This window comes from Mobula birostris, chromosome 18, assembly GCF_030028105.1.
Source record: "Mobula birostris isolate sMobBir1 chromosome 18, sMobBir1.hap1, whole genome shotgun sequence".
NCBI classification, from domain to species: Eukaryota; Metazoa; Chordata; class Chondrichthyes; order Myliobatiformes; family Myliobatidae; genus Mobula; species Mobula birostris.
In genome coordinates this window covers 14,406,317-14,420,388 of record NC_092387.1, presented here as the reverse complement: position 1 = coordinate 14,420,388, position 14,072 = coordinate 14,406,317, and the positions used below count along the sequence as shown (strand labels likewise).

General features: G+C 40.7%; 1 protein-coding gene across 2 annotated transcripts in view; it reads left to right on the top strand.

Moving 5' to 3' along the window:
• tbc1d2b (TBC1 domain family, member 2B) overlaps positions 1-14,072 on the top strand; it is a 113,358-nt gene that overhangs the window by 62,734 nt on the left and 36,552 nt on the right. For both annotated transcript variants that reach the window (XM_072282239.1, XM_072282238.1), the window contains exons 3-4: positions 1,882-2,041; positions 4,903-5,066. In XM_072282239.1, the coding sequence (XP_072138340.1) occupies positions 1,882-2,041; positions 4,903-5,066 (324 nt within the window). The remainder of the gene's footprint in view (positions 1-1,881; positions 2,042-4,902; positions 5,067-14,072) is intronic.

The window sequence follows — 14,072 nt, the reverse complement described above, 5'->3', positions numbered from 1 at the left end:
TCTTCAGTGCAAAATTCCAACATGCAGACATCCCACCTCTCCTGGAAGTTCCGGGAGTCTCCCGTATATTAATTGTGGCTCCCTGATGCCCGCAAATTATATACAATATCACGGAAATCAATTTTTTGAGAGAGAGCGAGCGCAAGAGCAAGAAAGCAAACGCGTGTGAGAGCGACCACGAGAGAGAGCGTGAGAGCACGCGAGAGAGAGCGAGCGCAAGAGCAAGGAAGCAAGCGCGAGTGAGAGCGACCACGAGAGAGAGCGTGAGCAAGAGCGAGCGCGAGTGAGAGTGGCCGAGAGAGAGAGAAAGAGCAAGAGCGAGCAACCACGCGCGAGAGCAAGAGCAAGAGAGTTCCGAAAAAAGTCAGAGTGGCAGAGTGTTCCAAAAAAAGAAAATATAAAACGTACGTCACCCCAGACTACACTAAAGTGTACCCCTGCCTAATAGGGGTCAAAAATAATGACAGTGTTGCTCACTGCACTGTTTGCAACAATGACTTTTCTATTGCCCATGGTGGGTTAAGACTGTAAAAGACATGTTGAGGTGAGTTTAACAGTTGTCATTCGTTCATTAGCATAGCTAATGTTATTTAAACTAGCTGGCTAGCTGCTAAGGAGCTACTCTATTGCAGACATCCCACCTCTCCTGGAAGTTCCGGGAGTTTCCCGCAAATTGATGGTGCTACCTCCCTGAAATGAGTTTTTGCAGGGTGGGATGTCTAAACATGTCAAAATCTTGTGGCACGCTTTGACTACCTCAATTATGCTGCTTGTGTGTTGGTGTCTTTTGGATTGTGGAGAACTTTGCAGCATAGTTTTCTCACCATTCAAAAGATCCTTCCCACAGTGGACAGTCAAAAGAGATAACTACAGCAGAGAGAGCTTGGGACTGAAGTGGGCTGAGTGGGTTAAGACTACTTCAGTAACCTCTTGATATTCAGAGATGGGGAGGGATGAAAATTCAAATTCCAGCAAGTGCCTTGTTCTATACAGAATGCAATGAAATATTTCACCTTGTTTGCTCAATGTAGCACACTTAAATGCTGTTAATTATTTATATATTATTTACACTGTACCTCACTTAACACTGCTCCGTATGATTCATTATAGTGCACTTGGCCCACTAACTTGAACACTTATGGCAATGATCTACCCTTCTGTGCCTTTCTTAAAAAAGAGACATTTGCTCAGGCTGTATACTCCTGTACTGGAAACCTAGCTTAAGTGGTGTTGGGCTTGTTGCCATGGCGAAATCTTCAAGTAGGGAGAGCTATACAGCTAAATAAAAACAGAGGAGCAGCAATGTCCATCATTTCCCAACAGAAGATAATGTCAGAGACCAACGGACATAGATAGCCTGTTAGCAGATGCTGCTGCACTCACCATCCTGAACAGGGTGCACGCTGACACCACACCTTGGCAGGTAGCAGCCACACTGGTTGCCACAGCCTGCCCAACGCCATCCTTCACTGGCGTCTCCACACCTTACAGATGATTCATTGCCAGTTGAGTATTCATGCAGGATTTCAGCATGAAACTTCAATTCCTTCCCTCCCACAGATATTGCTCGACTTGCTGGTTGTTCTGTGTTTGAAATATTGTGGGAAGGATGTATAAAAAAAGTCTAATTGAACTGGAAAACAAAATTAATATTTACCGGAAATTTATTTTGATAGTTCTACATGAAACTGCATCTATTCATTCAACAGAAAACTGCTAGTAATTACATTGCTAATGATTTAAATTTAAATTTGCCAGGCTAACGAAGCTTCATGTTTTCCACTGTGTTCAGGAATGTGGGTTACCATACTGCTTTTGCTGAAGTCTTTGAAGGATGTTAGTACAGATGCAGACAATAATAAGTTTTTATATTGATTCCAGATGCGCCCTTTCTTCCCCAAACAACGGATGTTGCTGAGAGTGCAAGAAGTGTACTGGATGAAGAGGTTGCCTTAGAGACTCTGGTGGGTGAACGCGCAGCAAATTGTCCAAATCCTACAACCATTAACTTCTCTTTGAAAAACTTGGGCACAGAGATCAGGTGAGTTAATCTTATCTGTAGTTAAGAAAGGAATGTAATTTCTTGACCTTACTAATTACCAAATAACCAGGAGGCCTAAGTTTGAAAATAAAGGCCGTAACAGTGAAACTCTGCAGTATTTTCAAATACAAATTCTAAATTTATGCAATTTTATTCTCTGACCAATTAATCGTACACTGAAAGGACATGGTGAAAAGGTGAGCAAAGGGGCATTTTACTTTGAAAAGTTAATAGCACATAGAACACTACAGCATGGGACAGGCCACTTGGCCCACAGTGTTGTGCCAATTTTTATGTCCTCCTGCTGTGTATCATCTATATTCCTCCATTCCCTTCAGATTCATGTGTCTGCCTAAAAGCCTCTTAAACTCCACCAAACTTTCTGCTTCAACTAATGGCCTTGTGCTGCACACTTTTAAAACTGAGTACTTTCATTAATTTATTTCCATGCTTCCTTTAATTAACTTTTTCCCTGCCATGTTACCGTATTCAACTCACTGCAGCTTTAAAGTATCTAGTTGTTTTTGTTTCCATAAAGTATAATTTCAAAGATTTGCTCCTGATGTGGTGGTGATGTTTAGCTATCATTGGACGTTGTTGAATGTTAATTTTATTTACATTGAACCTGACGTAACACTGACCCACAGAGCACTGGTTTATTGTTATGCTCTTAGACTTTTTGTCTGAATGCTTATGGCAATTTTAAAATACATGATATAATATTCACAATTTACATTGTTCATTTAAAATAATCATGAGCTGCTAGCAAAGTATTTGTTTGATACAGGTATAAAAAGGACTCAAGTGCTAAAATTGAAACCAGTCTATAGAAGCTTATAATAAATCTTGCATTGAAGTAAACAATACCACTTGTAATCTTAAAGAATTTAGAAGATGATCTGGGATCAAAAAGTAATTGAGTTGAGATCCAGACAGTGTACTTCCTCCCACCATTTGAAAGGATTCATGGAAGCAGTTCAATGCTTTCATAAACTGAAAATTAAAATGATCTAAAACCATAGTGATGAAAAGCTGTTTTCCACTGTGAAAGCATAGTGGATTAACTATTGCAGCACCAACTTGCTTTAAAGTTGATGCGCCATGCTTGTTATGAAATGTGTAAAAATCAATCAAAGTGTAATTTGACTGTTGTAGGTATGCTTGCTAATTTTTGGTAATGCCCCCCCCCCCCATTTTAGTCCTGTAAAGGTACACCATCGGTAGTGTGTTGGAGTCTTTATTTTGTGATATTTAGATGTGGCTTAATACCTTGTTCAGGATAAATCTGTTTATGATTTTGCATTAATACTGCATTAGATAGAGTTTCTATCCCACCTCTTTGCTAGAGGTGTAAATTACAGAAAACAAAGAGACACATGGCCATCTCATTCATGAACATTGAAACCTTTAGCAGATTGCCTGTGGTTAGTTCCTTTCTGGAGCAATCCATACATTAGCCAAAGTTACAGTAGAAAGATGATGCTAAAGAATTATAAATTCCTTTTGCAAGAACCTTGAGGAACAAACATTAAGATGAGTAACCTGTCAAAGTAATAAAAAATCTAATTTAAAAATCTTAAGCCTACCCAAGTATTGTCATTAATATTTTTGAAATCTCTGTTGAATCCAATTCTACAATTGTTGCATGGTCAGTCTTCTGTTAGGGAAAAGCTTTTCTCTGTATAGTGCTGTTCAGTGATCCCGAGCTGTTTCATAGCCACCAAATTACCTTACTGTTATGTAGGGAGTGTAGCTGCATTTTAAGAGAGAAAAAAGCACAATGAACTGCATTTGAAATCAACATTTGATTAACTTGCTTATATTGGTGAATGTGGCGCGTGGCCAAGTGGTTAAGGCATTGGACTAGCGATCTGAAGATCGTGAGTTTGAGCCCCAGCCAAGACAGCGTGTTGTGTCCTTGAGCAAGGCACTTAACCACACACTGTTCCAGTCCACCCAGCTGAAAATGGGTACCAGCAAAATGCTGGGGGTTAAACTCACAATAGACTGGCGTCCTATCTGAGGGGGAGTCTCGTACTCTCAGTCGCTTCACACCATGGAAACCGGCATAAGCACCGGCCTGATGAGCCTATAAGGCTCGGGACAGACTTTAACTTAACTTATATTGGTGAGTTATGCCAAAGGATAAATTATGTCCAGGACACCAGAGCGCTACCCTTCAGGAAGTGGGAGGAGGTGTTAAATCCCATAGGAGAATAGAGATTTTAACATTTCATCTGAAAGTGCTTTCTGATAATATTGTGCTGAAATCTGCCAGCAGTACAAGGGTGATAATCTTGTATTATCCTCTCATTTTATACCTCTGAGAAAAAAAAATCCTTGAAATATTGGAAAATGTTGGAAGCATTCAACTCAGGTGCTGAATGCTGTCTGGAAGGAGGGACAATTTGTTTGTCAAAGGCCTTTCATCAAAATGCCTGAAGGATTTCAACTTGAAAAACATTAATTCTGTTCTTTATTCCGCAGGTGCTACCTGGCCTGCTGATTGTTTTCAGCATTTTCTGATTTTGTTTCTAGATTTAATGCATCTTCAGTTTCTTGATATTCAGATTAATTTATCACATATACATAGAAGCATATAGTGAAATACGTCATTTGTGTTAATAACCAATACAATCTAAGGATGTGCTAGAGAACCCTTAAGCTATTCTTAAAGTAAACTTCCTAAGCAAGTATTTGGCTAACTGCTTAGTAAAGTTATATTTTGAATCTTGTGAAGCACATTGGAGTATTTCAATGGCACTATACATAAATAAGTTTTTCTATGTTGGATGTTAGGCATGATTCATGAATAACACAGTAATCTGGGTGATACTGGTACAATTCTGAATCCGTTGCAGAAACTCAATGTCAAATCTGAAACCAGGAAGAGCAAACAATGAAAACCGGCGAAGTGTGTTCTACACAGAAGACTGGGTGCTACTGGATCCCACCCTCAAAGATTTGGAAGAAGCTGCAGGACATGAGGAAAGGAGAAAAAGGGAGTCAGCTGAACCAAGTAGAGGTTTGTCATTTGAAATCAAATTCATTTGGGGAAATAAAGCATTTTTGCACAACTAATACACTTTTTAAAACAAGTTGTACTCCTTGGGCTGGCTCATATTCTTTATAAACTGCCTGGAGTAGTTCGTTACAGAGTTCCATTCCAAACCTATGCTCATATTGCCTGTCTTCAGCATCAGGATCAGAATCCAGATCAGGTTTATTATCACCAACACGTGTCATGAAATTTCTAAACTTAGCAGCAGCAGTTCAATGCAGTACATAATATAGAAGACGAAAAATGAGTAAATCAATTACAGTATACATATATTGAATAGATTAAAATCATGCAAAAAAACAGAAATAATATATATTAAAAAAGTGAAGTAGCGTTCACGGGTTTAATGTCCATTAAGGAATCGGTTGGCAGAAGGGAAGAAGCTGTTCCTGAATTGCTGAGTGTGTGCCTTCAGGCTTCTGTACCTCCTCCCTGATGGTAATAGTGAGAAAAGAGCATGCCCTCGGTGCTGGAGATCCTTAATAATGGACGCTGCCTTTCTGAGACACCACTCCCTGAAGATGTTCTGGGTACTTTGTAGGCTAGTACCCAAGATGGAGCTGACTAAATTTACAACCCACTGCAGCTTCTTCCAGTCCTGTGCAGTAGACCCCCCATACCAGACAGTGATGCAGCCTGTCAGAGTGCTCTCCATAGTACATCTATAGAAGTTTTAGAGTGTATTTGCTGACATAACGAATTTCTTCAAACTCCATATGAAGTGTAGTCGCTGTCTTGCCTTCTTTATAAGTGCATTGGTATGTTGGGTCCGGGTTAGGTCCTCAGAGATCTTGACTCCCAGGAACTTGAAACTGCTTACACTCTCCATGTCTGATCCCTCTGTGAGGATTGGTATGCATTCTTTTGTCTTACCCTTCCTGAAGTCCATAATCGGCTCTTTCGTCTTACTGACCTTGAGTGCAAAGTTGTTGCTGTGACATCACTCCACTAGTTGGCATATCTCACTCCCGTACGCCCTCTCATCACCATCTGAGATTCTACCAACAATGATTGTATCATCAGCTAATTTATAGATGGTGTTTGAGTTATGCCTAGCCACACAGTCATGGGTATAGAGAGAGTAGAGCAGTGGGCTAAGCACACACCCCTGTGGTGCACCAGTGTTGATCGTCAGAGAGGAGGAGATATTATCACTAATCTGCACAGATTGTGGTCTTCCGGTTAGGAAGTCGAGGATCCAGTTGCAGAGAGAGGTACAGAGGCCCAGGTTCTGTAACTTCTCAATAAGGATTGTGGGAATGATGGTATTAAATGCTGAGCTACAGTCGATGAACAGCATCCTGACATGGATGTTTGTATTGTCCAGGGGGTCTAAAGCCGTGTGGAGAGCCATTGAGATTGCATCTGCTATTGACCTGTTGTGGCCATTGGCAAATTGCAATGGGTCCAAGTCCTTGCTGAGGCAGGAGTTCAGTCTAGTCATGACCAGTCTCTCAAAGCATTTCATCACTGTCGATGTGAGTACTACTGGATGATAGTCATTAAGGCAGCTCCCATTATTCTTCTTTGGCACTGGTATAATTGTTGCCTTTTTGAAGCAAGTGGGAACTTCCGCCTGTAACACTGAGAGGTTGAAAGTATCCTTGAGTACTCCCGCCAGTTGGTTGGCACAGGTTTTCAGAGCCTTACCGGGTACTTGATCGGGATCCTCCACCTTGCGAGGGTTCACCCTCTTTAAAGACAGCCTAACATCGGCTTTTGAGACAGAGATCACAGGATCACTGGGTGCAGCAGGGATCTTTACAGCTGTAGTTTATTTATTCATTCAAAGCCGGTATAGAAGGCATTGAGTTCATCTGGTAGTGAAGTATCGCTGCCATTCTGGCTATTTGGTTTCACTTTGTTGGAAGTAATGTTTTGCAAACATTATGTTTTCCTGAGTTGTCCTACATCCGATGTTGCCTCCGACCTCATTCAAAATTGTCTCTTCGCTCTTGAAATAGCCCTCTATAAATCATACTTGGTTTTCTTGACCGTGACAGTTATTTTCTTTCCCCTTAGTTGTGTTTTTCCATTGGACCTCTGAAAAGGTTCTGTTCAAGGCTGTCAAAGATGTGATTGGATTAAGGTACCATCAATGGTTAACTTGTCTGCTGCTTGAGTATGAAGTTAGCCATTCAAGTAATGGAAGGCTCCTGAAGAATTTGAGCCAAATTCCTGTAAACTTTAAGGAGAAATGGAGAAAAATTGGAAGAGTAATACTGCAAAGCAGGAACTTCATTGAAAAGAAACATCTGTTGAATGTTTGTGGAGATCTGCTCTTTATATTTCTGATTATTTTTATGAATAATTCCTTGAACTATTTTTTCTTCCAAAGATGACAGTAGATTTTTAAAAATTTGATATTATGATATTCATAGCCCTACTGAAGTGTTTTCTGTTACTACAAAAAGATCTATAATTATTTCCTTTACTTTGTTGGAATTGTTCTTACCTAAAATCTCTTTGTTTCACTCGTTTGTCCTCTGTTTCTTCAGGCTAATTGCTTGCTTATGAAGTTCTATTTCTATTTTCTAGTACATTTTTCAATTTTGGAAACTTGTTTACTACAAACTCCTGTTTTAAGAATTTTCTTTCCCTTCGAAACTATCCCACCACTTTCTCATAGTCACAGAGATAGAGCACAAAAACAGGCTCTGTGGCCCACTAATCATCAACCACTCACTTGCAGTAATCCTATGCTAAATGCATTTTATTCTCCCCACATTCCCTCTGCTTTAGGTTTCTTCCACTCACCGACACATTGTGGGTTAAACCAAAGTCGAGTTTATTGTTGTATTCACGAATACAACTTACTAGCAGCAGCATCACAAGCACATAGAAGCAGATATGCAACATACACAAGAAAAACAAATTAAATGGAAGTATTTTTTCAGGAAAGAATACAGTTTAAGCAAACAAAATCCACTGTAGGACAAAGTGGTCATGATGTTGCTAAACTGAGATAATGATTAGGATTGTGCAAATTGGTTTAAGAACCAAATAGTTGAAGGGTACAGGAAGTACTTGTTCTTGAACCTGGTGGTGTAGGACTTCAGGCTTCTATACTTCCTGCCCAATAGTAGTTGCAAGAAGATGGCATGGCCTGGATGGTGGGTGATCTTTAATGTTAGATGTTGATTTTTTAAGATAGGACCTCGTATAGATACTGCTGATGGTGGGGAGCAATGTGCCTGTCATGTATTAGGCTGTTCTCCTGCTCTCTATAACTTCTCGTGTTTCTGTGCCTTCGAACTGTTGTACCAGACCATGATGCAAACAGACAGGATACTTTCAACAGTACATCTGTAGAATTTTATTAGTGACAGAGGAGCTTGCCCAGGTGAATTGAAGGAGGATTCTGGTGGGGATGATGGCAGAGCAGAGGCGGCTGAAGTTTTTGGGAATAGTTCACAAGGCTCAGGATAGATATGTTCCACAGAGGACGAAGTTCTCAAGTGGCAGGGGTAGGCAATCGTGGCTGATGAAGGAAATTAAGGACTGCATAAAAGCCAAGGAAAGGGCATATAAGGTAGCAAAAGTGAGTGGGAAGCTTTTAAAATCCAACAAAAGGCAACTAAAAAACCTAAAAGAAGGGAAAAGATGAAATATGAGAGCAGAATAGCCAAAAATATAAAGCAGGATACCAAAAGTTTTTTTCAGTTATATGAGGAGTAAAAGGAAGGTGAACTTAATGGTACCTTCCATCTGTCTGCACTGTGGAAAACACTAACAGTGTGCCAGAGGTCCGTGAGTGTCAGGGAGCAGAAGTGAGTGCCATAACTATTACAAAGGAAAAAGTGCTGGGCAAACTCAAAGGTCTTGTGGTGGATAGGTCACCTGGACCAAATTGACTACATCCCAGAGTCCTGAGAGCAGTTGCTGAAGAAGTAACGGATGCATTGGTCATGATCTTTCAAGAATCACTTGATTCTGGCATGGTCCCGAAGAACTGGAAGATTGCAAATGCCACTCCACACTTTAAGAAGGGTGAAAGGCAAATGAAAGGAAATTATTGGCCAATTAGCCTAATCTCAGTGTTTGGGAAAGTGTTGAAGTCTATTAAGGATGAGGTTTCAAGGTACTTTGAGACTAATGATAGAATAAGTCAAAGTCAATATGTTTTCTGTAAAGGGAAATCTTGCCTGATAAATCTGTTAAGGGTTCTTCAAGGAAGTAACATCAGGGTGTAGAAAGGAAAGGCATTGCAGGTCATTTACTTGGATTTTCAGAAGACATTTGAGTAGGTGCCACGCATGAGGCTGCTTTGCAAAATAAAATCCTATGGTGTTACAGGAAAGATACTGGCATGGATAGCAGAATGGCTGACAGGCAGGAGGGAATAAAAGGGGCCTTTTCTGGCTGGCTGCCGATGACTAATCGTATTCCTCAGGAGTCAGTATTTGGACCACTAATTTTCACATTGTTTTTCAATGTTTTAGGTAATGGAATTGATGGCATTGTGGCAAAGTTTGTGGATGATATGAAGATAGATGGAGGGGTAGGTGGTGCTGAGGAAGCAATGCAATTGCAGCAGGACTTAGACAATTAGAGAACGGGCAAGCAAGTGGCAGATGGAAGTGTTGGGAAATGTATGATAATGCATTTTGATAAGAGGAACAATAGTGTAGACTATAATCTAAATGGGGAGAAGGTTCAAACATCAGAGGTGCAGAGGGTCTTAAGGCTGATTTATACTTGTGCGTACTAGCTTACGCCGTAGCCTACGCAAGTGGGCTACGCCGTTGTGAGCATTTATACTTGTGCGTTGGTGTGTCTGCGTTGCTCAGCAATTCACCGCCAAAACGCTAGTTGGCGGTGGGGTTTCTATGCCACTGTGTTTGAGTTTCTTCGCGTTGAAACTCATTTATTTCGCATCAGTGTACGCACAGTATACTCAGAGACTGGCAATCACCATTCAAGTTTTAGCTTCAGGTGGAAGTCAACAGGCTGTAGCAGCTAGCTACAAACTGGCGTCAAGCACAGGGTCCTCCATAACTTTGGAGGTCTGTAAAGCTTTATGGAAAGCATTGCAGCCTGAGTTCCTTCCCTGCCCTTCAGTCGCCCAATGGGAAGCTACTGCAGCGTAGGAGGAAATGAGATGCTACCAAGTGGACCAATCACAGTTGTTGCGGTTTGCATCGCTGCGATGCATAGTTACATTTTTAGCGAAGTGCACGTCAGGCTACAGACTAGGGTATGGCGTAGGGTACGCGGCTACGCCATACCTACGGCATCGATTTGACGCACAAATATAAATTGGCCTTTAAGAGTCCTCATGCAAGACTCCCAGAAGGTTAATTTACAGGGTGAGTCTGTGGTAAAGGAGACAAATGCAATGTTGGCATTTATTTCAAGGGGAATAGAATATAGAAGAAAGGAGGTGATGCTGAGCCTTTATAAGACACTAGACAGGCCACACTTGGAGTATTGTCAACAGTTTTAGGCCCTGTATCTCAGAAAGGATGTGTTGCCATTGTAGGAGGTTCACGCAAATGGTTCTGGGAATGAAGAGGTTAACATATGAGGAGCATTTGGCAACTTTGGGCCTGTACTCATTGGAATTTAGGAGAATGTGAGTGGGGGGTGGGATACCTTTGAAATCTACCGAATGCTGAAAGCACTAGATAGGGTGGATGTGGAGAGGATGTTTCCAGTGGTGGGAAAATCCAGAACTAGAGGACACAGCCTCAAAATTGAGTGGTGACCTTTTAGAACAGAGGTAAGGAGGAATTTTTTTAGCCAGAGAGTAGTAAAGCTGTGGAATGCTCTGCCACAGATTGTGGAGAGGGCAAGTCCGTGCGTATATTTAGGGCGGAAGTTGGTCGTTTCCTGATCGGTGAGGGCATCAAAGGATATGGCGACGGTGTATGGGGTTCAGTGGGATCCAGGATCAGCCATGATGGAATGGTGGAGCAGACTTGATGGGCTGAATGGCCTAATTCTGCTCCTATGTCTTATGGTCTTATGTTCGCTAACATGCCAACCTTTAAGGAAGTAAAAATGCTGGTGTGCATTCCTTGTGACATGCATTCACCAGTTAATCTGTGTATGCATGTCTTTGGGATGTTGGAGAAAACAGGAATACTAAGAGGAAGCCCATGCAGTCACAAGGAAAACACACACAGAAACAGCACCTGACATCAGGATTGAACCCACGTCCTGGCGCTGTGAGGCAGAGGCTCTATTAACTGTGCCAATGTGCTGCCCCTAAAGTTATGCAAAATGATGGTAGAAACTGTTACGTAGTCTATTTTTAGCCAGAGGTTTTGCCTCTTGTGTCGAAGGCTCCTGCTGAATAACCAACATTGATGTGATAGTTCTACAATTAAATTTTCAGTGATTAAGTAGTATCGAATACAGAATGTTTCATCTGTCAAGGAGATAATGAATACATGTAATCATAAGGGATCTGCAGTACATCATGTTCAGTATTAATTTTTACCAATCTGCCTTCAGAAACTGTTCTGATCAAAGTTAATTTTCATTGTATTGTTCATGTAAATATTACTGTAAACTGAATGAAGTAGGAAACAGAATAACCAAGGGAGTTTGTGCTAAGGAAGTTTCAAAATTTGCATTGATAAGTGAATTGGTTATGAAATTTAGAGGCTATTAATCAAAGTTCAAAGTATATTTATTATCAAAATACATACAGTATATATCATCATGTATAATCTTGACATACATTTTCTCAGTGGACATACCCAATAAATTCATAATAAAGTAAGAACCATAACAGAGTCACATGAAGACTGCACCAACTTGGGTCTTCAACCAGTGTGCAAAAGACAATAACTGTGCAAATACAAAAAGAAAGAGTGATAATATATAAGCAATAAGTATTGCATCCTTGAAAGTGAGCCCGTAGGTTATGGGAACATTTCAATGATGGGGCGAGTGAAACTAATGCACTTTAGTTTCAGAGTTTGATAGTTGAGGGGTAATAACTGTTCCTGAAACTGGTGGTGTGAGTCCCGAGGCTCTTGTACCTTCTTCCTAATAGCCGCAGCGAGAAGAGAGCATGTCCTGGGTGGTGGGGATCCCTGATGATGGATGCTGCTTTCTTGCGACGGTGTTTCATCCAGATAGTTAGGGCATTACCCCTGATTGACTGGATTGTATTCACTGCTTGGATTTTCCATTCAATGTATTGGTGTTTCCATACCAGACCGTGATTTTAATACACTCTCTACTACACATCTATAGTAGTTTGTCCAAGTTTTGGATGTCATGCCAAATCTCCTCAAACTCCTAAGGGAGTAGATAGAGGTGCTGCCATGCTTCCTTCATAATTGCACTTACGTGCTGGGGCTCCTGACAAGTCCTCTGAAATAACAACACTGAGGAATTTTAAGTTGCTGTCCCTCTCCAGCTCGATTCCTCTGGACCCCTAGGTTCCTTCTCGTGAAGAGTCAATAATCAGCTCCTTGGCCTTGCTGGCATTGAGTGAGATGTTGTTGTTTTCCGCTCTATGTGCTGATTTGTCATCACCTTTGATTTGGCCTCTGATAGTGGTGTCATCAGCAAACTTGAATATGGCATTGGAGCTCTGCTTAGCCACATAGTCGTAAGTGTAAAGCGAGTAGAGCAGGGGGCTAAGCATACAGCCTTGAGGTGCACCTGTGCTGATGGAGATCATGGAGGAGATGTGGTTGCCAATCCGTACTGACTGTGGTCTGCTCGTGTGGAAATCAAGGATCCAATTGCACAGGAGGTATTGAGGCCAAGATCTTGTTTATTGCTTAGTTTTGAGATGATGATGGTATTGAATGCTGATCTGTAGTGAATAAAGTGCATTCTTTGCTGCCCAAATTTTCCAGTTTTGAGTGAAGAACCAATGAGATGGCATCTGCTGTGGACCTGTTGCTCTGGTAGGCAAATTGGTGTGGATCTATGTCACTTCTCAGGCAGGAGTTGATATGTTTCCAACCCCCCAAACCTGCCTTGCTTCTGACCATGGTGATGAACCTTCATGCGCTTAAAAGTACCAGACCTGTTTGGTCTGCCAAGTCCTTCTGAAGATCATGAAAACTGTAGTGAAGATGTACAACGATCAGCTAGAGAAAATCTTGGAATCTCTGCACAACTCTTACTGTGTGTGTGCCTTTAGCATTCTGAATTGTTATTTGTCATCAGCAGTTACACTGAGTTTTCCTTATAAACTTCAGATTAATTTTGTTCTTTTTCACATGTAGTGGTCTGTTGAACTTAGCTTTTCTTATGCTCTCAGCTGTTTAATTGAGGCAACCCGATTAGAGACTTTCACAATGTTATATCTTGTTAAGAATAGAAAAACAAGTTGACAAGGAGTTCAATAACCAGAGCTTGGATATCAAAAGACTGGCAAAAGAACTCAAATATTCCCTTTACTGAGTGTTAGGAGCTGGAACACTGACACAGGAAAAGTAAAAGAAGTTGATTCCAGTCATAATTTAAAAGAGAGTTGGAAAGGTACACGGTGGAGACCCTGCAAGGCAATAGGCATTAAGTGACATGGGAGCTGGGTATGGTTGTTTTCCAAAAAAGGCACTACAGATGTGACAGACCTGTCTTCTGAATACAAACTTCAATGGATTTACATTTTCTTGTGTAATAAATCATGCATGTAATTTCGTTGAATTCACAGATGGCTTACATGTTGCAGGTGAATTTTATTTTTTGCTGATTTAATTTTGTTACTGTTTATCTAATAACATTGTTAGTTAAATGAGCTTAAAGGTAGAGTTGAGGATTGTGTTGGGACTCAAGCGAAGAGAATCTGTTGGGGAGTTCAGTGAGTCTACTTGTGAAGTTTTGGGAAAATAAAGTGAAATTGAAGATTTTATCATTTTTGTTGTTTTGTATTCAATGCCAAAAATGCTTTCAGAAGGATTTTTTAAAAAATAAGACTTTGGCATTAATATTAGAAATACTTTTGTACTTAAATCTCTGATCTGTGTTATAATATTTAACTAGTATTGGTAACAT